At 42.7% G+C, this 25,997-nt stretch overlaps 2 protein-coding genes across 2 annotated transcripts in view; both read right to left on the minus strand.

The window, feature by feature from the left end:
* LOC148340682 (beta-1,3-galactosyltransferase 1-like) overlaps positions 1–8,223 on the minus strand; it is a 70,530-nt gene extending 62,307 nt beyond the window's left edge. The window contains exon 1 of the mRNA XM_088289562.1: positions 8,083–8,223. The gene's annotated coding sequence lies outside the window, so the exon portion shown is untranslated. The remainder of the gene's footprint in view (positions 1–8,082) is intronic.
* A 6,627-nt stretch (positions 8,224–14,850) lies between these two features.
* Positions 14,851–25,997, minus strand: part of xirp2a (xin actin binding repeat containing 2a) — a 53,409-nt gene continuing 42,262 nt past the window's right edge. Inside the window, exons 7-10 of the mRNA XM_088290551.1 lie at positions 25,632–25,735; positions 16,354–25,435; positions 15,080–15,213; positions 14,851–14,996 (exon numbers count right to left, since the gene is read on the minus strand). Of these exons, the coding sequence (XP_088146677.1) occupies positions 15,119–15,213; positions 16,354–25,435; positions 25,632–25,735 (9,281 nt within the window). The 3' untranslated portion in view covers positions 14,851–14,996; positions 15,080–15,118. The remainder of the gene's footprint in view (positions 14,997–15,079; positions 15,214–16,353; positions 25,436–25,631; positions 25,736–25,997) is intronic.

The raw sequence follows: 25,997 nt of genomic DNA on the forward strand, positions 1-25,997 counted from the left end.
ATGCACCGCAGGGAGTCACAAACCAACTGGGGACTGGGCACTGTGTTCTGCAAACAATGCAGTTATTTTATCACATTCGCACAATCACAATTAAGAACAGTCCCAACGCTGATTTGTAATCCAGACAAACAACAAGCACATTTTTGGACAAAAATCAGATTATTGTGTTAGGTTCTCCTATATTCTTTGCCTGCTGAAACATAATTGTAAAAACATAAGATCTACAATGGTGACACGCTATTTAGGTCCTCGTGTACGCGTGTGTGCGTGTGTGTGTGTGTGTGTGTCAAATTCAGTAAATGCCTGGCAAAATGTTGTATACAAGCAGCAGGGCAGTCATTTATTAATGTGCTATGTTGTTGCAAAGACTGGTGGCTATTAAATCAGCACCGTCTAGTGTATTTAACAGTTCATTTATGTTTACCAGTTATTACTATGTTATTGTTTACCTGTTATTACTATGTTATTGTTGTTGTTTACCATGGCACGGCACATTTGCCGCAGAATACTGAGGTTGAAGCCAATCAGGTTTCTGGTCTTTCTGTGTAAAGTTTGCAGGATCTCCCCATGCTTGTGTGGGTTTTCTCTGGGCACTTCAACATCTTACCACATTACAAATACATACATGCTTCACAGGTTAATTAAAGACTAAATCTTGTCCTTAGTTGTCAATGGTTGTTTGTCTCTAAGTTCTGTTTGATTGTCTGGCGACCAGTGAGCCTGCAGGGTTCGGCTCCAGCTCAAATGGGACCTTAATGAGTAAAGATAAGCGGTATCAGATAAATGGATTATTGTTTTCTCCCTTGTTGTCCAATTGCAAAAAGTGCATAACATTGTTGAGTGATGATTGTTGTATTCTAAGTCAAATTTGATGCAATGCGTTCCCCATATTTTAGCAACATTCTGATCATGCTTAATACTTTTGGGAAATATCAATAATATTGTGAAATTTAGGCAAGGAAAGGCAAGGCAGTTTTATCAATATAGCACATTTCAAACAAAAGGCAACTCAATGCGCTTCACACAAGCAGACACAACACCTATCCTAACTATTGGCCAGTAGCTCTAGACTTACATTCTTCTCAGTTCTTTAGCTGACTTCTGTCACTTGTAATCACAGGAATACCACATGCTTGGCTGGCTTCAGTGGGTCCTTACTTATTCTGGGGACAAACAGTGTTTGTAGGGGGATAAGTAGTTTGCACCCAGAACTTATCATACGCTTTCAATTCTAATGAATTCAGAAAATTATTTTTTTATATATATAGATATGCCAATTATTTTGTTTCTTATAATGATTATTATTACTGTTGTCAAAGTCTATTGTAAAAATTGACCATAGTCAAAGTAACTACGGGTAACCTCTGGCGTAATTTACAGCAGGGGGCATATGCAACATTTAAATCTGATAAATTATAGGATATTAATAAAGAGGACGGCATCAAATCATCTTTACTTGATCTGTTTCCAGCAAACAGTTTAACATTTGAAATGGGAGTTGAATAATTTGGACTCGTAACTTCAAATTCAAACATGCAAGTCTGGTTCAGAGCTCATCAATGTAAAATATCCTCAAAGAGGACAAAAAAAAACACTCTAGACAAAGTGGTGCCAGCCTCGTGATCTTATAAGAGCTGACACCATCGTAAAGACCGCTTCCAGTAATAATAGTAAAAAGCGGCATGCATGAATTGTAATGCGCTGCAGATTGTAGTTGACTTTTCATTATTCCGTAAGAAGGTCAAGCAGGAAAAAGCATGCGATGACGACTCTTTGTTGACCCCTCTGTGAGTCAGTTGTTCAGTTTCCAGGCTCTCCTAAAGTGCAACCTACGCCCGCCCCATAGTGGCATATTGCCCTATTAAAGGCCCCCCGCTCAAAATATTGATGAGTTGCTACCACATAATAGCACCTCAAAGACTGGTGACCTCTGACTAACACGAACCAGTGCAGACAACATACACAAGCAGAGCTGAGTCATGAAACAAACCTCTTGAACGCCATGCTTTTTTTCTGTTCCAAGGTGTTTTAATAAGTATTTCTATTACATGTTTTCTTCAAAATAATCAATGGATCAAAAATTATGGCAAACTTAACACACTTTTATTTCCTGTCTTGATGAAATCAAATTGTCAGGGGACCTGCCTCATCTTGCAAGTGATTTATTGATTGTGTTTGATTTAATTTTGGAGACAATTATTTTTTTTAACCTTTTTGTTTGGGGGGGGGGGCTCCCTGGTGGCCTGCAATGCTTACTCTAACAACATGGATACAAGCAAGAGGAGCTAATTTAAAAGAGCTCAGCGATTTTTTTTCGACTTTTTTTTCCCTAAAAATTTGACAGCTCATTTCATAATGTACAACATTGAATATTAAAGTTTATTAAGGATTGTGTTGACATGCGATACAATTATTGACACAATCTATATTTATTATTTCTCAAAGTTGATGCGAGATAATACTCTGGGAAAATATTGAAAAAAAATATTTCAAAGCTTGTTCGGTATCAGGAGAAATATAACACAGCCCTGAAAAGTGGAAGAAGTGTGTTTTGTATCATGTCATTAGTTTTTACAATGAGCCAAAAACTATTAAAACCATCCCGCCCAGTTTTACAAGTGCCAGCCCTGATCCCGCCCCTTTTACTCCTGTGTGAGACCCGGTTTTACGGTGACGGGCTGAGCCTCGGCTTTGAAAAAAAGCAGGGCCCAGACTTTGGAAAAAGCGAGCAATACATCATGACTGCTCTCTGACAGTGAAAATTAAAAGTGAGCATTATTTATATTGTAAAAGAAAATGAAACGCACGCTGTGGGGTTGGAGTGCCGAATAGCAATAAAGTACTTACTGTATATCTGACGTGTTGACTGTCTATTTCAATGTATAACAAACTGGAATGTAAAAGGGGGAAACCAAACTAACGGGCCTCATGAAACGTAGCTTCCCCGGGAGACTCACTCAAAAAGCAACACTGACATTTGTGAAGCTCCCTGAAGGCACCAACGCTGCAAGTGTAACAACTAACAAACGGACTGATTTTCCCTTTGAACGTTGTTGACAAGAGAATTCACATCAAAAGCAAAAATGTGCGTCAACATTGTATAGTGCAATCCAATCCGCTGTTTTCAAAGAGTACAACCTACCGTGCACTTTGCAAGCACCATTCATCAATGACAGAGGCACTTTATTGCATCTGGGAGGGCTGCCTTGCACCAAGAAATTGAATTCCAAACACTTACCGTATGAAAATGCATCGTTTACGTTTATTAATTAAGAAATTATGTTTGTGCCTACAGTCTTTTTGCAGATCTAATCCAGTCACAAAATAAAATAATTCAGTTTCCCACTTTAGAAGCCACTTAAAAATATTTATTAAGTATATAATCTCTGTGTCATGTTTTCCTGATAATAAATCATGACAGGCAGGATGGCTTCACACGGAAGCCACATATGAGGATAAATGAGAACGACCTAGTATGAAGTAAATTCATGAAATGCTGAATTAAATCTTATTGTGTCACAAGTGAAGCAATTACACATAATACAAATAATAAAGCACGAAAAAATACATAATAAAAAAAAAAAAAAATTTCTTGAAGTGAGATTCTACTGAGCGACAAACCCAGAAGTGTGACGTCGTTTCAAGACAACTATAGCAGAGCTCAACATAGAAATTGTATCACGCCAGTCAGAAATGGACTCACATAGCAAAATCTCAAACGTATCTGAGGGGATCCATGCATTTGAAGTTGGAGGAAAAGGAGCTCGTTGGAACATACACGTGCAAGCCAGATCCTCAAGATAACGAAAATATTGTGTGGTTGTCAAATCAGCTTCCAGTTGGACGATTCGCACGGGCAGGACATTTTGGCAGAACACCGGACAATGAGTGGACACTAGACTCAGCGAGACTAGAAGAATGGTAAAATCTATATATTAGCTATGCGTTATTGTTTTTAAATTCGATGCTCTGCCATACTGTAAATGACGCTCGTGAGATTAGGTACTGAGACCACACGTTATAGTGGGTTGGTTTCCTACATTGTCATTTGTAAGGTATTTAAGGCATATTTACACACCTGCTGTTCAACTCACTACTTAACACCCGCCCACTTGTTGTCCTCGGCTTCTTGTTCACACAACAGTGACCTTTCGCTTGTCTTTTTTCCTCCTTTCGCAGTGTTTTTCTTTAGCGCACGGACACTCCGCATACATCGCAGCCGTCAGTCACACACAAGCTGTCACAATACACCCAACACACAATATGTTTTTTTAAAATGGATTGTAATCACACTTACCCTTTTGCGAACCATTTAACATAAACAAAACGGTTGAGAAAGCAGAGATATTTGAAGTGCTTGTAGCAAACACTCGTCGACATTGGCTTGAAATTCACTCTATTTTTTGTTTTGGCCACTCAAACAGATGCTTCCCAGAATGCGAACAATGCATCATCACACAGCACCGAGGCACTTCGCCGAATAACGCAACAACAATGGCAGTTGAGCAGCTCACCGAACAAGACAAAAATTCAGTACAATGGCGACTGGTGACTCGTCATTCTACGAATTACGTCATTCGCGAAGAATACCGGGGATTGCCGAACAAAAGCATTTTCATTGTCAGAACGTTGCTATGAATCTAGGACGTTTGCATTAAAAAAAAAAAAAAAAACTAACGTGTGTGTTCTTCAAATAGATGTATTACTCAAAATACAGTTAAAGTTGAAGTTTACCTCACACTTGGTCTTTAACACGTAACAGATTAGGTGAATAACTAAGGGAGTGCACAGAGGTTTTACCATGGAGTGTGAATTTAACGGGCAATACTGTAATCATTCATAAACCGGAATGAGAGCATTTCTTGCATCCTGTGTGACTTTTTTCTCATGAAAATTGGTGAACCTGATTAGCATCACTGCCACATGAAGTCCTTCATGTGCGCAGGGTCGCTGCCTCATTGAAATTAAACCACGATGTGTCATATCCCAGAAGGTGAATGGAAGGCCTGTGGGATATTTATGAAATTTAAGGAGAGAACCTCCATCCTACCTCTTTGCTCGAAACAGCCACGGTTATCTGGTCATGCGCCAGCACATTGGCCCAAATGAAAGAATTTGGAATGTGTGTGTGGTATGAAAGCCCCTGTGACGGGCTTGTCTTTCTCAAGGCATTATTACAATACTAAGCGTGTGGAACATACTGATATATTGGCCTTACAGGGCAACATGACTCCAGAAGAGAGGATGTGTCTCGATCTTTTAATGCTAGACAAAGAAGCTGTTAAAGTGCACGTCTTCAAATTGGTATGGGAGGATGAAGTGAGCCGAAATAGTGGTAGTGTTGAATAATCATATGTTTATATCTTGTTTCCTTTCGCTCTGCTTTTTATTCTGGTAGCAAATTAAACACCGGTGTACACAAGAACATTTTTAACTGTAAATGATTAAACCTGGCTTTCCATGTAGATACTGTCCCAAAAAGCCTGGTTTGTCACAGCAGAGGTACTGTTTTAGTTTTTAAAGATCCCCCAAGCTAGTCCTACTATGACCTGACCTGCGTCAAATTTTCCAACGGCAAATTCCATCATTTTAGCATGTCTTTGTGAAGGTGAACCATTTTGACGCTGTGTCAGAAACTTTTCAAAAATGTTAAAGCTGCAGTATTAAACTTCTGTCGCCCCCTCGAATTCTGCATTACAAAAAAACAAACTGTTGATTCGATAACTATGCCATTTTTATTTTGAAGGAAAGTCTGTGGGGGGAAAATATTGACTCTTCTGAAGAGGCAATTATCTTATGATTATTTCCAGCTCTTGTTGTTGCTGATGTTGGGTTAGTGTTTTCAAACAGGAGACTGCACCCATTTTTAGATTCAAGTGACACGTGGCACTTATGTAATAGGTCAAAATAACGTCAGCAGTAAAAGTCACCCCCCTAAAACAATCTGTAGTGATTTAAGGCTTTTTTTGTGATGACTAAAGTCGTACTTTGGCACCACCAACGTTTTTCCCATCTCAGACTGTCATAGCTGGGAGCCAAGCATTGTAGTTTTTTCATGTTGTTTCCTGGTTTGGTTTGCCACGTTCTGTTGTCACCTAGATTTCAATGGCTAACAAGTCAATGTTAGCAGTTAGCCGAAGGACATAAGTTTGTGTGTCTCAGATGCACATGCAGTCAAATCGAAGAAGCTCCACACCGCCACCATAACTGTTGGTGGTGCTCCTGAGGACAGAGCGTGGTGTTCACCCTCTCCGGACCTCCCCAGCCAAATATACAGCAGTATTGCTGTGCGAGAGGGCCGCCCCACTGTGCGTCAATTTCGGACAAATACGAGCACAGGAGTTCAACTAGAAATGTCAAAGTTGGACTTGAAAGATTCTGAGCTTCACCGAGGCAGACCCTTCAGCTCAGTGTTGCTGTTTAAAGCACCCGATTTTCAGATAGGTGAAGGGACTACCTCTAAGACAAAGGTGAACTTTGGGGGAAAAGTAAGTCAAGATAACATTTAGGGATTTAAATTTGGTCTGCAACGACTTATGTGCAATTCAGCTCATGAACAAACCTCGGAAGGTGATGTGAAAAACAGCAGATGTGACAGAAACTGCACCTAAGATGCACATAGGCTGCTCATGTCTTGCTCTTTTAAGTCAGCCATGGAAAGGCTAATCGTTTTGTGATGTTTCCCGAGTTTGAAGTGGGCCTAAATACATTTTGGGGCCGCTTGGTCCTGTTATGTTGAGTTTTTGGCGACATATTCACAATGACTTTGACTGGACGAATTGTGATCGGTCCCTCCCTTGACCCCCACCGACACATGGAGGGAGAGCAGGGGCGAGTGGCCAAACGGCACATTACCAGGAGACATTTTTTTTAACTCCTTTGTTTTGTATTGATTTCTGTGAAACAAATTGATCAAATTGAAAATACAAGCTAATATCATTTTCCTGAGAAAATGGATCACCCTGCCTGAGTGATCCCTTGAAGTACACGATTTCCAGTGCGTCCTTGCCTGTATGTAATTTACAGCAAGTGTGGAGCGTGGGTGTGTCATCTTCTTCATGCCAGGCCTTTTATGGATGAAACTTTTTTTTAAATACAAAAAAAAATTACACATTGCAGCTTTAACACTGGGTTGTGGAGACTGCCTGCAGGGTTACGGGAAGATATTTGACAAAACAGCAGCAGCATTGAGAGTAAATGTAAACAAAAAAAAAAAGAAATGTTGCTTTTGATTTTATGCCACAGTGAGCCATATTCTCCTTTATTCAAGTTCAAATGTTTGTTTTGTTGCCTTAAATGGAATGTTTTGTAGTAGCTCCACTATCGGTCTACACTTCTCCAATGCTGTCAACGTGCCATTGCAGGAAATGACTTTTTAAGGGTTCTGATTGGAATGAAATGAAACGTTAGATGGCCCCACAGCTGTTGGTTACAGCGCCACCTGTGGCTTTGCCTTTTGCCTGACATCCCGAATTAATTATTTTCACGTGGACTTTTTCTTCTTAGTTCCAATTATTGTATACATCGTCTGAGTGACTGAGCATATTTTTTTCTGTACTAAAACGAACATGATGGATTTGACTAACATGGATTAACAGCCAGATGCAGCCTTGTTATTAGGCTATGAAGAGCTGGGTATTATGCGATGCACAATGCACTAATCTGGACGTACTCCATATCTGCAATGCTTTCATTCGCTCACACGTACACGCGCCAGTAGCAGAGGTTTCTTGTCACTGGGTGATGGCATGCTCTTAATACGACACGTTCACTCCTATCACAGTCCAACACAGCATTATCTGTGCACGCGCCACTGGCGAAGTAACTAATACAAACTAAAAATGCAACTGTTACGAATCCATATGAATAAAATACCAACACGCGCTATTTATTTATACTAGAGGCAGCAAAAACAAATAGTAAACATCACTTCTTTAAACAACAGCCTCCGTCCGGTGACAGGAGCGCACCTGCAGCATACAAAGAGTGCTTAAAAATGCACGCACGCACACGCGCAAACACAGGCATCACACGCGCGCACAACAAAACAACGCGCTATTGAGAGAATTGCCGTGCACATACCGGTGCCGTCCCGCTCTTCTGCACTGTTGTGCAGATTGTGGAGGAATTGCGCTTCGGTCAGGTCGACACCAGTTCTGATGGAGAGCGTGTAGTGCCTCGATCGCGACGCACGCTCGCGGAGGGCAGGTTGCGCCCGGCGCGAGGACAGCAGGCGCCCAACGAGAGGACCGCTAGTGGAGCGATAGCAGCCAATCAGCGTCGGCGTCGGGAGCGAGTAGGCGGGTGCTGCTGAGGAGTGGCGCGCTGAGGCCCACTTTGAAGCAACAGCTCGAGCGAGCGGAAATGATTGACGGTTCTGATGATGGCATCTGCGCAAAAAGCGACAATATTCCAACATGTATCTGCGATGGACCCGTTTCAGCTGAAGACGTCGACTTCACTGAGATAATTAATCTCCACGTACACTGAAAGTTGTTGGAAAAAGTTTTTTTTTATCATGACATCATCAATGTATCCGTCCATTAGTGGGGTGGGGGGTTGCTGGAGCCTATCCCAGCTATCATCGGGCAGTAGGTTGGGGACACCCTGAACTGGTTGCCAGCCAATTGCAAGTCACACAGAGACGAACAACCATTTGCTCTCACACTCATACGTAAGGGCAATTTAGAGTGTTCAATTGACCTGCCAAGCATGGAATGTGGGAGGAAACCGGAGAACGGGTAGAACATGCACACTCCGCACAGGAAGAGTGGAGCTGGGATCGAACCCTCTCTCACTGTGAGGCCATCGTGCTAACCAGTCGGGCCATTCATGTAATACTTGGATATTATTGTTTTTGATAATGATTTGTAAAGTCCACTATTTTCATTTTCTATAACTCAGCCTGAGCTGAATTAGATTTAGGGGAACCATATCTTTCACAATATTAATATATTTAATGTGTTGGAGAAAATCCTCACTTTTTGGGGGGCCCAAAACGACAGCTTCATTTCATGCAATAAGGAAATTGAGCTAATTGTCACATTTGCCACAGGCAATTAAGAGGTAACGTAAACGATAATGAGTAATATTGAGTGAGTCAGTGTATTTTTTTTGTTTGTTTGCCAGCTTCTGAGGAAAGTGGTTTCCAAGAGTTTCCGTCCCTGCAATTGTTTTACTGGACAGGGTTATGTTGTTGGGTAATAGGGGTTATTATTTCCACATTCGGTAACGTAGGTTGAAGCACTTCCTTCCGATTCAGGTAACTGCACACGCGCACATGCGTCCTTGAGAGAAATGCTATTCTCACCGTGTATTTTTTTTCAGGGTTTTTATTTTCAATTTTAATGTAGTGATTTGTATATTGAACATTAACAATACCACAAACTGGTTCCAATACATTATATGCAGTTTTATGTCCTTCAAATCTCTTTGAATATTTGCAAAAGGCTCGGTGTGCCACAAAAACACAACAAAAGGGTACAGACAGGTACTTTACCGTAAATTTAAACCCCACTAATTCTCTTCCACAATAAAAAGAAGCTGAACTCACACATTAGGAGCTCATCTTGTGGGCATTGCACTCAGGAAAGTAATTTTCAAGTCTGTTTCCATGTTTTTTGTCTCTGGGGAACTGTCTGGTAGACCGACAGTACACAAAACAGTTACTATTATATAACTTTTTGCAGTGGCATCTACTGGCAGAATAAAATTGTAGAGTCCCAGCAACAGCTTAACAAGTGGACATAGCTTTATGTGCCACATTTGTCCTCTGAGGCTGCGGTGGCAGGGAAGTCTCCGTTTGACCGCTCGGAGAAGCGGGAAGCAACACTCGGGTCAGTGCCGCTTCAGTGATGGAGCTAGCTGGCCTGACTTTGTTTTTAAAAAAAACAAGTGTACATTTGTCAATTTAGCGTTAAGATCATCTTGCTTTTTTTTTGTCTTTCCTTTTTTGTGCGCTACACATCACCTCATCGAGACACCTCGTGACTGACGATGATGGAGCAAATGAGGATTTCCTCCTCCCATAACAGCCACTTAGTGACACTGACCCACCCCGAGAAATTATATTTACAAAATCAGAGGACTGTGGAATTTTGGACAGCTGGATGTTTTTTTCAACTTCCTTCATGGGTCGCTAACGCCGTCTGGGCCCCGGTTCATTGCACCTGTTTCACCGTTGATATTTGCGCCAGTGTACCAGACCATGCCTGAATTTGATGTGGTGATCAATGACTTGAGCCTCATGTAGCTCACTTTTGCAGCTTAATGGCAGTTAACTACTGTTGCATTCCCTGAAATGGGGCATATTTTTATGTTTGGCCATGTGCCTGATGTGGCTCACTTCAAAAAGGTTACACCTGATGATGAGCCCTCAAATTGTACCTTTTGCAATCTTTGTTTAGTCACAAGAAAGCGTATTAAATCATTGAATTATAACTTAAATCAGACGAGAAATAATAACACACGAGATTTCTAGAGTCTCAAAATGGCCGCTGTTATTGAGTTACTTAGTAATGCGTTGCTTGCATCACTGAAGATGACCATATCCAATGTTATCATCCCATTAACAATCATACATATTATATAACATACAATTTGTCTCAATAAATCATTTACCTACACTTAACTTTTGTCCAGAGACATCATAAATCAAGAAAATAAAATTTTGCCCAATTTAAGCTCAAACAATCACGCCATCAGCCAGTTAACAGCGGCAAACACAGAAAGTCCGTGAACCTGATTTCTGGGCTTGGTCATTTGAGACGTAATGTCAATCATAAAGTGGGTATGCTAAATTTGGTTAAAGCTGACTAATGAATGCTCAGGTTTACTTGAACTAGATGCCCAAGTTTTTAAACAGTCATACAAAAAAAAAAGAAAATGGAAAATTCTGCAGAAGTATTTTTAATATTATTGATGACTGAAAAATGACGATTTTATTATTTTCTTTAATGTTACGTTTCGCTTAATGTTCCCCTTGATTGGTCTGAGCTTTGGAACTTACATAATAGTCTGGATGTAAAAATGACATCAGCACTAAAAAAAAACAAAAAAAACCTCAATAGTGATTGAAGGGTTTTTTGTGACAGCTTTCAGCACATCCTTGAAAGGCCAATCTGAGGGTGGGGACTTCTTGATTGACATATCGATTGGCCTGACAACGTCAGTGAATGGACGACAACAGCATTTTATTACTGTTTCCTGGCTTGCTTTCACTGCGTCCTGTTGTTTTGGAATACATTTTGAACATTTAAAAAGATTGTGAAAGCATTGAGGCTGGGTGCAGAATCTTGCTGAAAGAAGAAATCAGCCAGCGTAAATTTGCAAAAGGATGAGAACGTGAGGATACGTTGGATCTCTCGACTGGAACCGACTCGCAAAGAATGGGATGGACCTAGCAAGACATACGTAATTTGCACATTTTAATGATTCTGACTTGGAAGATTAAGTAGTTGAAAGCAAAGGCTAAAAATGTTGGATTTTGGCTGGCAGTGTGGCTTTAGAGTGAAGACAACCCAACATATTTCTGTGTAAGAATATGTTCTATGCAGGCCCACTTGTCAAAACATGACATTCTGATTAATATTGCGTTTGTGGAATATGAGTTAAGCTGCAAAATTAAACCCATTTTTCGCCATTTCAGGGGTACATGTCACTTCTGTTGACTGAAATTGACATCAACCAGAAAGAATTCGCATATGAGATTTTGAGAGTGGCACGGTGGACAGTTGGTTAGCATGTTCGCCGTACAGTTCAGAGGTGCAGGGATCGCCGGCCTTCCTGTGTGGAGTTTGCGTGTGCGCCCGGTGCCCACGTGGGTTTTCTCTGGGTATTCCGGTTTCCTACCACATTGCAAAAACATGCATGGTAGGTTAATTGAACACTCTAAATTGTCCCCAGGCGTGGTTGTGCGTGTGAATGGTTGTCTGTCTTTGTGTGCCCTGCAATTGGCCGGGGTGTACCCCACCTACTGCCCTAAGACAGCTGGGACGGGCTCCAACACTCCGGCGACCCTCTTGAGGACAAGCGGCTTAGCAAATTTATGTGTTTAGTGCTGTCATTGGGCATTTAATTACCTGGCTACTTATGGATTACTGTCTTTGTGTTTTACCTCAACCAGAGTTTGACAGTTTAGGTATTTTTTTTTCTTTGGCCACTGTGGAGAGGTGCAGAGGCGGCAGAAGCAGCTACAAGCAGCCTCCTCCGCAAACAGCATACACTCCTGCCTGCACACACGTATGCGTGCGCACACACAAAAACACACACACTTTTTACTCTTCCTTTGATGTGCCCCTTTACTACTATTATCTCGTGTTTTCACACCCATTATTTATAACACAGAGCGTTTCCTATCTGAGCGTGTTATGTTGCCTATCAATAGAATAATTACATGTAGCAACACGTCAAAGTTACACATACCTAATTTTGGAGCACGGTTGTCCAGTTTGTTGGACGTGAACACCTTGCACACCCCTGGTTCACAAGTGTTGTGCTGCCTCAGAAGAGTAGTTGAATGCGAGACAAATGAGCAAATGAGCATGCCCCAGTGTTTCAAGCAAAGCTTTTATTCAGACTCAAAAGAAAAGTTTTTCTTGGCTGTTCTAATGCTGACTAAAACCTAAAGGCTATTAACATCACTGCCCCCCCTCACCCCCCAAAAAAATCATGCTATCGCTCTGAAATGTGCATTATTCTTCTGTTACAGTATTGTGGGCATTTATGTGCTTTAGCCCTGCTGCACTTAGCGACTTAAATTTCAGTGAAAAGAGGAGAAATAAGTATGTGCTAAAACGTTTGACCCGCAGTTAACATTTGCCTCCCAGTTTAACCGCAGCGCAGAAGAATCAAACAATGAAAAATGAATGCAATAAGCCTCTACTGTTAATTGTCAATCCAGATGTTGCTTGAAAGAATGACACAATTAAAAAGGGATGCTGAATTATTGAACCAGTAACAGCGGTTGCCTTACATACATAAAGGAGCTGGCAGCAGAATGCAGAGCCCACCCACAATCTGTTGTTTTTGCTTTGACAATATACGTACAGTCGTACCATAACTTTGTTTTTTTAAGAAGTAACAGTAACTAAACTGGGATCGGTAGTACCAAATGAAAAAATTAAAGTCATACACAGCCTTTCTGTATCAGTAAAAATCAATTTACCTTTCTCCAAAGAGATCCCTTCTTGCATGTTCTGCGTGTGAGTGGTATATCAAACACCCCAGTGCCACTGCTGCTTTCATCTCTCTCTGCACTTACCCATTAAAAAGTCATAAACTGTTGAGTTTGTGAAGCTTTATTTCACCCAAAACGCAGACAATAAATGAAAAAAAAAAGGAAAACCTGTCCAAATATATTCAAGCAAGGAAATCTATTTATGTGAAATGTATTATTGCAAATATAATGGCGGCAAGTCATATGTGTATTCTGTGCAACATACAAGAGCAAATATTCATGTTATGGTGCACACCAGGTGCAGCTCATCTTTGCTAAAACTGCAGAAAGCTGGGTGAATTAAATGAGAGCAGTTCATCTCTCCATGGACGTGCACAAAAAAATGGGTGGGGGCTATGCTGTCTGATTCTGATTGCGCACTGCAATGCTTGGTATTTAATCGTCGTCACTGTCATCGTCATAATATCGGTTCCTCTTGATCTGCTCCTCCGCTGTCAGAGTGTCATTACATGCCCAGTGAGAGGCGTCGTAGCTGCTCCCGTCCTTTCTCCTCTCATCTTCTGCTTGGTCTGCTCTTTCCCTCTGCTCTTGCCCCAAATCCAAAAGGTCGTCAAGCGCTGTCAGCGGCGGCCCCTCCCCAGCTGATTTCCCAAAGATATCAAATTGGAAATCAGATAGCAGAGTGGAGCTGCTGGTACTGAGACCGGCAAAAATGTCCTCCAGGAAGCTTGAGGTGTTTATCTTTGCCTCGACTTTCTCTTCTGGAAAATGTGCGAAAACGTCTGGATCGGATTCCGTGGCCTCAGCACATTTGGCACCGGCTGGCACAAAGGCATCATCCCTCTGTGCCAATTGTAGCACTTCAGTTGGCATCCAGTTTGATTCGTCACTGCAGTCAGCTCGGAACACATCTGCGGTACTACTTGCGTCTGTCAAAAGGTTGGGCTCAAAGCCCTTTCCTTCATCCTCAGTCAGCCCTTGCAACGAGACCTGATGGTCAAGTAGCATACTTCTGTTGTTATTGTTGTTGATGTTTGAATTTAGGCCCTCTTCATCTGGTATGATCACCCGTAACTCATCCTCATTTCTCTCAGTCGCCACATTTTCACCTGTTGCGTAATCTGTCTGTCTGTCACTTACTGTTACTTCCTCCAGGAGTTGCTCTTCTTGCTCCTCCATCACACCTTTCACAAATCCATCCACAATCTCTTCACTTTGCTCCTTGACTTGAGACTCCACGACAGAGTCTAGCGAAGGCAAAGAGTCGAAGGCACCGTCGTTCATTTCCGGGCTGGCATTCCCTCCTGCTGCTTGCTGCAAACCAAGAGCATTACAAATTGAAGCCTCTGCCGCATTTTGTGCTTCAGCAGGGGGAATGCCACCCATTGTTAGTGCAGGCTTAATTGGCTGTGTAACTTCCTTTTGTTGGACTGCACCCTCTGCTGGGGGCCATAATGGCTTCATCAACTTGAGCTCCTCTTCAATAGTGAAGGATTTCTTGGGAGAATCAGTCTGAGGAGGCCACACAACAGTTATCTTACTTGTGGATTTCATGTTTCCACTCCCAGCTGAGCTTGTGTCACAATCCTGATCAATAAATTTTCCCTGAGCAGTGGAATATTTGGAATTTTTCACTTTCTTTTCAGGCAAGGTTGATTTGATTGTCGTCGTTTCAACTGAACCCTTTTGGTTGCTATTCCAGCGTTCTTTGAGTGGTTTCTGTCCGAATCCTTCGTCATAATTTCCTTTGGACTTGAAGAGTTGCTTGTAGTGTGGCGTGCAATACATTCGTCCATGGAGAGATGCGTAGTTGCCAAGACTATTAAAGGAGAAGCACAAAGAGCAGGTCAAATCTCAGCAATGAGTCACAAGAAACATGTTTGCAATATTGAGTCACTCCACCTTAGTTTGCCTCTACAGTGGTCACAGCGAAAACAGCTTTTATGGAAGTTTTGCTTGTCTGCAATCAGAGCTTCCATAGGGTACACCCTCTTCCGACACACCCTGCACATTTCGGAATCTGGAACTTGAATCTTCTGCACAAGAAGAAATGAACGTTTCATTTACTTGAACATACATTAACGGCATTGAAGCTTGAAGGATAATTTCCAAGGGGCAATGACATGCAATAAAAGAGCTGTGTCCAAAATAGAAATTATAATAATGCTAATTAAGTCTTGACTGACACTGCGGTAGTCATATCGTGGTAAGAAATGTTTGTGATGGGCGATGTGCACACGTTAATACATTTAATAATCAGCATATCTGATAAGGATGATGTACTTCTATACATTTTTTGTGTGATTGTCATGTTAGTAATCAATTCTGAACCGCTCCAGATTATGTACGTGGCACTGTTGTGATTTGTTATACTGCACTTTTGAATAGAATATCACTTCACGTACAAATCAGACAATATTGTTTGGGTTAATAAATTCTGGTTCGTGTCACAAGCAGTCACAGTGTCTATGCGGTACGTGTGTTAGTGCTTTGTGTGTTTCAAATGCACTTGTTTTTTCTTTAAATTAGACCTCAGTATAAGGCTAGTGAATATGCTTTTTGAAAGCCCGGGAAAGCGTTGCAGTTTTGGTGGCTTTCGGTGAGCTCTCAATGGCGGGCTATGCAGATGCCATCACATGTGATTTATTTCATTTGATATCCTTGAGCTCTGTACTGCAAGATGATGGTGTTCCATAATTTCTATGACAAAAAAATGCAGTGCACATCAGTTACTCCTGCTGCATGTAACAGAGCGTCAGCGTGCGGCAAAGATTTTTGACGTGTGGTATGTATAGCTGGTCCATATGATTGTTTTGTGATAGTGGCAGAAAGTAAGATGTGGATTAAATCAGATAAGTGCGGGCCTCGGGACCACATCATTTATCCGCCACTGATTATAGTACTTTGCTCACTTTCTTCCCATTGTGACAATGATAACACCACACAAGCAAGAGTGAGATATATTAGTTCAATATTAGTGTGCTGTGAATATTAGGAGTCAAACTGTTTCAATCACTGCACCTGTAAAGAGCACGAAACAACAAAATGCACATGACAGAAATCAAAGAGCAGGGTTAATCAAATGAGAATTTGTTTACACAATGGATTAAAGTGTTACAAACCAAAACACAGCATCACGCCTGTTAAGTGTCCTCATGCTGCAATGCTCGCGTTACCCATCACGACAGTCTCCTGCTGATGCGTGACAATCTGTGAACTCCTCTGCTCGGTGACGCTGAAGCCCACATTCTGGAAGCTTCCTTGGCTCTCAGCCCAAGACTGCTGGAAATTTCTCAGGAGCTCCTCAGTGGAGGCATCGGAGGGCACGGCAACGGTTGCAATTCTGCCTCTCACCACATCCGCATAGGATGGAGGGTTGCCACGGGTCACAGAGCTTCCAGAGCTCTCAGAATGCACCTCACTCCTCATCACGTTCCCACAGTCATCAATGGTACAGAACCGCTCTGTGAGCGAGGACATTTCGGACTGGTCCGGCTTTGCGTGGGAAAAGTCTGTTTCTCTTTTTTCAATTTGTTCTCGTAGGTCTCGGGCTGCTTGAGAACTGTGCTCGCCACTTTCAAACACATTCTTGATCGCCTTCACGTTGAATGTTGACACTTCTTCTGTTCGTGTGGCGTGTGGGTCGGCCTCTGTATTCTCAGTGTCACTCCCCAGCCTCTCTGTAATCACAATTGGCTCTTTGCTGGAGTAGACTGTTGCGTTTGGAGACTCAAATTTATTAACCAGCTTTGTCATGTCCACTCGTGGGAGATCCTCTTTCAGGATGTCTGCAGTCAAAACCTGAGCACTCGCCTCCGTTTCAGCCTCAAGGCGTTCAGGGATATCGATTGGATCCTTCCGAAGGTACGGCTTGTTTACCTCCGCTTTCCGGGCCTCCTCAAAGAAACTCTTTTTGTCTTTGACTGTCATCATGGAGTCGCCCCCTTCTGCCATATTCACCAATACTTGCTCAATTCTCACTGTGGGACTGGCCTGTCCGAGATACGTAGATGACTGCTCTCCGCAATCCACAAACAACTCTGATGCCGCCATGGTAGGCGGAGGGGAGGGGTTGAAAGAAAGCTTTGTGGTCGTGTCTTTTAATTTCATCACCTTCTCAGAGCGGCTCATGGTTGGAGATGGCGTGGCCCGGAAGGTGGATGTGGTGGTGTACTGCTTACGAGCTGGAGGCGGAGGCGTCCCGACTGACTTGTAAGGCGGAGGTGACGGGGTGCATCTGAGCGGTGACTCTATCCTTCTCGATTCGATGCTAATGAAGGTGGGAGAGGGGGTGCGGATGGCTGCCAATGGAGATTGGTTTCTTTGATTCGCTGCCTCACTCCGCTCATGTTGCACTTTGCTCTCGTGCAGCGACCTTTTTTCCTCAGACCCCTTCTTTTCAGTTTTGGATGAACCAATGCTGATTTTTGAAAAATTTGTAGTCACACCACTGACGACCTTGGGATCTGGTTTTGGAGCCACTGGCGGTGGAGGGGGAGGGAACTCTTTCACTTTCATTTCCACAGCTGTCACTTTTTCCTCCAGATTTGCACGCCTAACTTGAATAATATTCTTCAAATAAGCCACCATCTCTTTCAACTTTTTCTTATTTGACTGTTTAGCAATTCCACTTAAATTCTTTCTCTCATCCGAGCCAACCAGCCAGTCAGGGAGATCACTTATAATCATGCTGACAGTGTTGGGGTCGAGCTTGCTTGGTGTGCCTTCCAACTCTTTTATTTGAGTTAGCAGCTTCTGCAATAAGTGACATTTCTCTAATTGTGGCATTTCCTCTGAATGAGCCTGGTCCATACGAGTCATTTTAACCAATGTGTCACTTTTTGACTTTCCCGATGTGGTCTGCAATTTGCTCATTTCTGCAGCTTCTTGCTTTATTTGCTTTTGGTGCATATGAGTAGCTTCTTGCCTCTGAGTGCTATGCTGGACCACCCTCTCGGTCACGACCGTTTCCTGTTGTCTTTGGACCTGCTGCGTCCGCGTGCTCTGCTGAACCTGGGACACATTTGTTGTCTTCGCCTTCTTGGGCATTAAAGCAGTGACGGCTGGAGGCTGTATTTCTTTGGCTTCATTTATGTGCACAAGTTTCCCAGACTTCATGTAACTTTCTTCCTTAATAGGCACTGAATTTTTGGTCTCTCTTTCTTCTGTCATTGATGTCACGCGGCTGCTTTCTTGGGTTAATTTAGTTTCATTCTTCTGAGTCACATTGCTCACCTGCTGCTGTACGTGCCTTTCACTTTTCATAGCCTCTATTTGGGACGCGTCACTTTTTTCATCTTTTTTCTCAGCCGACATTTTAAATGTTTTCACGTTGAAACTTGGCGTCACCTTTGGAATTTTGGTGGGTTGCGAAAGAGCCGCTTTTACTTCTTTTGTCGCCGCCACATTAATATTTTTCACGTCATCAGCTCTCACCGTGGCTGCGGCCTGCGCAGGGATATGGGCATTTTCTCGGGATAGACCACTGTGTGTGACATCGATATTACTGGCCCTGGACTTTTTAATAAACTGCTGCTGCTCAGTGACTGAAGACGTGACAACTTTAGCACAGGATTGGACATTCGAGGTTTCATGTTCAGAGTGGGATGCCACAAATTGATGACTCTTGATTGCGGGTGCTGCTTGATTTGTTTCATGTACTACTTTTGAAGACATCTTACTGGAAAATTGCTGGTTATTGGAGGAATTATTGGAACATCCTGGGGCTACTTTCTTATTTGCCTCATTGACCAAGGGCTTGCTCAGCGGAATCTGAGAGGGGATTTTCTTGGTGGTTGTATGGTGCACTGAGGTTTTTTCATTGTGAACTTGTAGATGTGCCTTCGCTGATTCTGTAGTCTCTACTTTTTTTGACTCATTTAATGTGGAATGCTGCAGACTGTCAACATTGGCGGGGACTTGTGTCTTTACTGGAGGAGAGGTGGGAGTTGTGACTATACTTGTCCCCGTTTCCTCATTTTCCATTCTCTGCTGGCGGTATTTTTCTTCTGCAAGCATCAGGGGGGTTTTAAATTTACGAGCGTACGGCCTTGGATTAGGCACTGGAGCCGGTTCAGGGGGCAGAGGCAACTTCAAGGATGGAGGAAAGATTTTTTTGGGTGGCTGTGGGCTTGTGTTTTGCATCAATTTAGCTGAAGAGAGGTTTGGCATTTTTTTGTCTGATTGAATATTCTTGTGTACTTCCTGGTGGCTTGCTTTTGTTCCACCTTCTCGAACTTTCACCTCACTGAGGGCTATTGTTGTTTGTTCTTCGTTAAGGTGAAGCTGAGTGGGACGTTGCAATGGATTTTGCATGTTTCTTTGCCACTTTGGTTTATCAGGTACAGGCTTTTGGGCCTCGGGTTGCTTGGGCACTTTAAACAAAGGCCTACCTATGGGCTTCCCTGGATGTGTAGCAGGAGGCAGAGGCATTGTTTTAAGTTCTTCTTGTGAAGGTGGCGGAGGAAGGAAATCTTGTCCAGAACAAGAGGTTGGAGGAGGAGGCGGAAAAAAATCTGGCTCTGATTTTCCACTTTCAACAGGAGGTGGCGGCGGTGGTGGTGGAAGTTCACTTTCCTGCGTTGAAGTTGCAGTGGCAGCTCGGGATGAGCAGGATGGAGGGCTTTCCAACACTGGTGATGGTGGTGGAGGGAGGGAAAGCTCAGACTCAGAAGGAGGCGGAGGTGATAAAGGAGGTGGAGGGAAGTGAATTTCTGGCTTACCCTTTTTGGTCATGCCCCGCGTCATCATGTCAAGATTATGAGAGTCAGTCTTCATGTTTTTGAAAGTTTTCTTTTGTGCGAAAGCCTGATTCTCAGTTTGCTTTTGAGCGGTATGCTCAGTTATTGTTACATTTTGTTTATGAGAGACAGTTTCCTGCACAACTGATGTCTGTACCTGTTGAACGGTCTTTGTTTGGGATATTTGCTTGTTTGAAACATTAGTCTGCCGTGAGTTGTGCATCTCTTTAATTGTATTCATGTCAGCTGTTTTAGCCTTTGCTTGCTCATAATTAGATGTTTGTTTAGTCTTTATCATAATGGGCTTAGGGGATTGCGTTTTCTGTGGGGGCAGCACTTTGGGCTTTTCTTCCTTTATGTTCTTCTGTTGAAAGCCCCCAGAAGTATTCTCTGTTTTGGATACAGTCACAGAGGCCTCATTGGTGATTACCTGCGTTTTCACGAGTTTGCTTTCATTGTGCTTTTGCGACTCACAGCTTTGAGAAAGATTTTTTACAGCATTGTCTGAGGTGCCTGTTATACTTTTCCGATTTTCTTCAACTGAGCGTTCATGTTTCACTTGATTTATAGGTAGTGGATTTTTCTGCGGAGCCTTCGCTTTTGAGTGCGTGCGCTTTGGCTTTGAATACTGTTTTTTTTGCATCAGGGATTTTATTGCCCCTTGAACATCCCCTTTCACTACTTCCTCTTTTTCCATAGATGTTGCTTCCTGTCCCTCATAGAGTGATTTTAGGGATGTTTTCACATCTCCTTCGATGCTCCCCCGACGCTGCGTTCTCGGACTGGTTGGCTCTAGGAGGAGCTGAATGGTTGCTTTAACATCACCTTGTTCACTCACTTGATGCTGATATGTCTTTTTCTCACTGGAAGCCTCGTGTAAACTTTGCATGGCAATGTGGATGTCTCCTTTGACAATCTCCTCTCTTTCAACTTCCTTGACCACATGTTTGGCTTCCTCCAGGGACTTGAGGGTTCCTTTGATATCACCTGGCACTAAATCTTCAATGGTCGCTTCCATTTTTGTAGTTGCAGACTTCTCAAGTGACTCAAGAGCACCTCTTATGTCTCCTCTGATTATTTCTGGCTTCTCCATTTCTTTGAGCAGATGCTGAGCCTTCTCCAGAGATCTTAACGTTGTGGGTATGTCTCCTTTCACCACCTCCTCTTTCTCGATCGTTGCTTTTTGATTGATGGCTTGGCTCAGTGAATCCAAGGCTGCACTAAGGTCACCTTTCACAATGTCCTGGTTCTCCAGATTTCTATAAGTCACTGTAGGCTCTGTCATGAAGACTTGAACAATGCTGCATACATCACCAGGAACTATATCATCTTTTGCCACTGTGCGGCCAATCTCATGTTGAGTTTTCCTGAGCAAGATTTTGGTTTCCTCAATATCCCCACCAATAATGCACTCCTTTTCTACTGCTTGTTGGGTTTCATCTGTTGGATACTGAAGCTGCTTCAAATAGTCCAAGGCACCAGACTCTATGCACGTTGTGTAAAAGCTGACATTGCCCCTTTCTATGTCTCCTATCCGTATCTTTTTCGAATCTTCTGCCCCCGAGTTGGAGAGAAGGCGGTGAAGGGTTTTGCTGACATTCCCTTGAATGATATCCTCTTTCTCCATGCTTGCCCTTTCCTCTTTATTCAACAAGGAATAGATTGTCATCCTCACGTCGCCCTTTTCATCCTCTTGAATGAGAATGCCACGTTTAAAAGAGCTCTCGTTCCTAAGCAGATTGTTTATGGCCTCTTGAATGTCCCCATGCAGGATTTCCTCTTTCTCAATATTGCTTCTTTTATCTTGGTTAAACAGTTGCTCTACGGTGTTATTTATATTGCCCCGCTCTTCGTTGTCAACAGTTATCCCCCTCTCAGTGGTCTCCCTCCGGTTCAAGAGGTTCAACATTATGTTGCTCAGGTCCCCGCGGATAACCTCTTCTCTTTGGATTTCGGGGGTCTTCTGGTTCATCAGTTTGTATTTTGCCATGCGCACATCTCCAATTTCATCTGCCTCAATGAGGATGCCTTGTGAGTTAACCATTTTCTGAGAGTAAAGTTCCTCAAGTGTCTCTTTAACGCTTTTTCCCACAATGTCTCTTGTTTCTACAGTCCTCTCATTGAATTCGTGGAAAGGTGTTGTTTCAAAGAGCCATGTAGTTGTCTTTACGTCACCCTGCGGGATTTCTTCCTTTTCAGTCACAAGCTCTATATCATCCGTCTTTTTGATGCTGTCGAGCGGCTGTTTCTCAAAGAGCCACACAGACTGTTTGACATCCCCTTTTATCACTTCCTCCTTTGTCACTTTCTCCATACCATCATACTCTGCTCCTTCGCCACCAATCTCATCAATCGCATGGGTTTCAAACATCCACGTGGCCGATCTGACGTCACCCTTTTGGATTTCACTCACACTGACTGTTCGGATGTATTTTTGTGACATCTCATCTGTCTCAAATCGCTTCTTGTTTGTCCTCACATCACCACCCTGGATGTCTTCAACTGTTTTGGACATCACTTTTATTTCCTCTGTAATTTTATCTAAAGGTTGGGTTTCAAACCGCCATCTGGCAGACCTAACATCTCCTTTGTTGATACCCTCTTCAGTAACAGCTTTTATGACATACACTTCCTCCGAGTCTCTAATGGAATCTAGAGGTTTAGTCTCAAACAACCACCGGGCTCCCACCACGTCTCCTCTCATGATCTCTTCTTTGGTGACTGTAGTGACTTCATGGTAATGGCCTTCTTTGTCACAGATAGCATACAGAGGTTGGGTCTCGAACATCATGGTGTAGTTTTTGACATCCCCCTTCTCTAAATCATCTCTATAGATACTTGTGAATTTTGAAATACCAGACTTATTGAATTCATCTTTAATTTGATCCAAGGAGAACGTCTCAAATGTGAAACGGCCTTTGTTAACGTCACCACCTTGAACATCGGTGACCGTTCGAATTTCTCTTTCTTCTTTGGATTCATCGTGGATTGTATCAATTGGGTTGTTCTCAAACATCCAGGTACAGTTGACCACATTGCCCCTCCGAATATCCTCAGCCTGCTGCATCTTTAGCTGCTGCATTGTCTCCTCCGAGGTGGAACTCATTATGTCTGACGAGCGATTCTCAAAAATGTACTTCATCCTGGAAACATCACCGGACTGGATGTCGATTTCTGTGACCCTTCTGAAAGAACCACCTTCCTCGCCAGTTAGATTTTCAAGATTCTCTGTCTCAAAAAGAAAGCGGGCCAGCCGCACATCTTTTCCGTGGATGTCTTCTTGTTTTACAGTGCACGTTTTTAAAATTGTCTCAGATTCTGTATGGTCACGTATGTTGTCCAGACTCTGGGTTTCAAAGAGCCAAGTGCATGTTTTGACATCACCTCTCTGCACTTCCGTGACATTTGTCTCGCTATTATTAACCTTCTCATACAGGACATCCATTGGTTGTGTTTCAAATAGCCACCTGCAAGTCTTAACATCCCCTCTTTCAATTTCAGTCTTTTCTTTAGTCTCATTTTCTTCACTATCAACTTGTTTGATGGCATCAAGCTGCTGTGTTTCAAACAGCCACTTGGCTGTCTTGACATCCCCTGACTCAATCTCTTGTTTCGATATACCTTTTATGATCTGAAACTTTTTGAGGCTTTCGTCAAACTCATCAATAGGCCGCGTTTCAAACATCCATCGACAACTACGCACGTCTCCCTTGACAATCTCCTCTCGCCTTACAGTCCTCACCTCGTGGTAATGGCCAGAGCTATCCTGCATCGCATACAAAGGTGTGGATTCAAAAAGAACCCGGTTGGATTCCACAGATCCACTTGTGACACCCTCAACTTGAATTTTCTGTGTGCCTTCACATTTACTTAGATCCATACGCTCAAACTTTTCCTTACAATTTGTCACATCACCTTTATCTAGAGCTTCAATGTTCACAGTTCTCAACATTTCTTTCTTCTCTTCTCTTATATTTGCCAAAGGTTGGCTTTCAAAAATCCACTTTTGATGCCTGACGTCGCCCTTCTCTTCTTCAGTTGCTGTCATTTTTTTAAGTTTCCCCACATCGATCAGTTCCTTGAGATTTTCCATGGGCACCGTCTCAAACAGGTGCTTTGCTGATTGCACATCACCTCCAACTATCTCCTCAGAGGGTAAAGATCGAGCATTGGCATTATCTTTCAGTGTATCCATAGGCTGAGTCTCAAAAACCAGGCAATGTTTCCTTACATCAGCTCCAATTATTTCTTCCCTTTTATGCCTGGTGCTCTCCCATTCCTCATCCTTGATGGTGTCCAGAGTCTTTGTCTCAAAAAGCCATCTACCTTTGTTGACTCCCCCTTGAATGTTGTCCTCCATGGAAATACCACATATAAGCTTTACACTAGCAAGGTCTTTGTTGATAGTATCGAGGGGTTGGGTTTCAAACATCCAGCGTGATGTCTTTACGTCTCCTTTCTCAGTCTCCTCTCTGCGAATAGTTGTGATCTCTAGCATCTCTCCCGAATCTCCCCTGATGACACACATGGGCAGAGTCTCAAACTTGCGGGTGGTTGTCTTCACATCCCCTTTAACCTCCTCCAACTCGGACTTCAGGCTCAAAAAGTGGCTCTCCTCAATGGTTTCTGTTTTGCCCAGTGAATCTAAATGCTGCGTCTCAAAGAGATACCTGGCAGTTTTTACATCTCCTCCGGTGATGTCTTTTGTGGTAAAAGCATCCTGTTCATCTTCTTGGTAGATTTTATTCAGATAGTCCAGCGGCTGTGTCTCAAAGAGCCAAGTAGCGGTACGGACATCACCTCTTGCAAGATCAGTTACCTTTTGCTCCTGCTCTGAAGAATCAAGTGTCTCACTCCCCAGAGCATCCATGGGCTGAGTCTCAAACATCCATGCTGTGTATCTGACATCCTTACCAGCAATGATTTCCTGCTGTGCAATATTGGTAACCTCATTCTCATCAGGGGTTTCATCTTTTATGGTGTCCAATGGCTTGTTCTCAAACATCCAACGCCTAGATTGCACTTCTCCTCTGAGGATCTCATCCCATTCCAAAGATTCTCGATCAGGACTTGTACTCCTACTTGAGCCTTCATTTTCAAACATAAAGCATGTCTGCTGGACATCCCCAACCATTTCCTGAGTCTGTTCTGACTCAGTAAGATGACTTAGGTCTTCTTCCAGGTTCTTTCGGACCTCTGGATGAATATGCTTGTAGAGGCGCTTTAGTTCAGCCATGCTCTTGTGCTTAAAGTATTGTTCCTTGTTAACATTGCCTTTATACTGGGGTGACTGCCTGTCAAGATGGGCTTTGTTCCCAGGGGTTTCCTGTGGTATCTCCAGCAGATTCATGGGAGGAGGAGGAGGAGGAAAATATTCAGTTGTTTCATGCGTTGCCGATGAAACTGCAGATGCGCCATTGGTCTTTACAGAGGAGGAGCTTTGATGGCTTGTCTTGGTTGAAGCTTTGGACACCTGGCTTACTGGCATCCACTGAAACTGGTTAAAATCCATATCGACCTATGTAGTTCATAAGTGGGCATGTTAAATCGGTATTACAAAAGCCAATAATGTCAACAAATTCAAAATCTAATTAAATGTCAGGTCCATGTTCAGTTTGCTAATGATCAGGTTGCAATTTACATCTTTTCATGTGTCCTCACTTTCTACTCATATGTCATAAAACTACTGTCTATTTGATAGATTCAATCATTACCTTTATTTCACTGGCTGGTGTGGCTTCCTCTATGTTTTTTTCATATTGCTGCTTCAAAGACTGTGTGGAAACCTTTGGTAGGTCCTCTCCCCCAGCAAGCTTAACTGAATTAGACACAAGAAGATGGCTGCCTCATTAAGCCCTTCACAGTGGAACAGAATATGAAATAAATCATTTCATTAAAAACCCGGGTACTTCATTTTCGGGAACCATGCAGCAGCAATTATTCAGTTTCTTCTAATATTTTACCATCCCTACTTTGCATCTTTGATATTTATTTTTGCTATGCATTAAACAGACAATCATCTGAATGGCTAATAGATTTGTTATTAATATGCAGGGTATGAAACATTAGAATATAGAAGA

This window comes from Idiotropiscis lumnitzeri, chromosome 3 (genome assembly GCF_059441095.1).
Source record: "Idiotropiscis lumnitzeri isolate Australia: NSW breed Sydney's pygmy pipehorse chromosome 3, RoL_Ilum_1.0, whole genome shotgun sequence".
NCBI lineage: Eukaryota > Metazoa > Chordata > Actinopteri > Syngnathiformes > Syngnathidae > Idiotropiscis > Idiotropiscis lumnitzeri.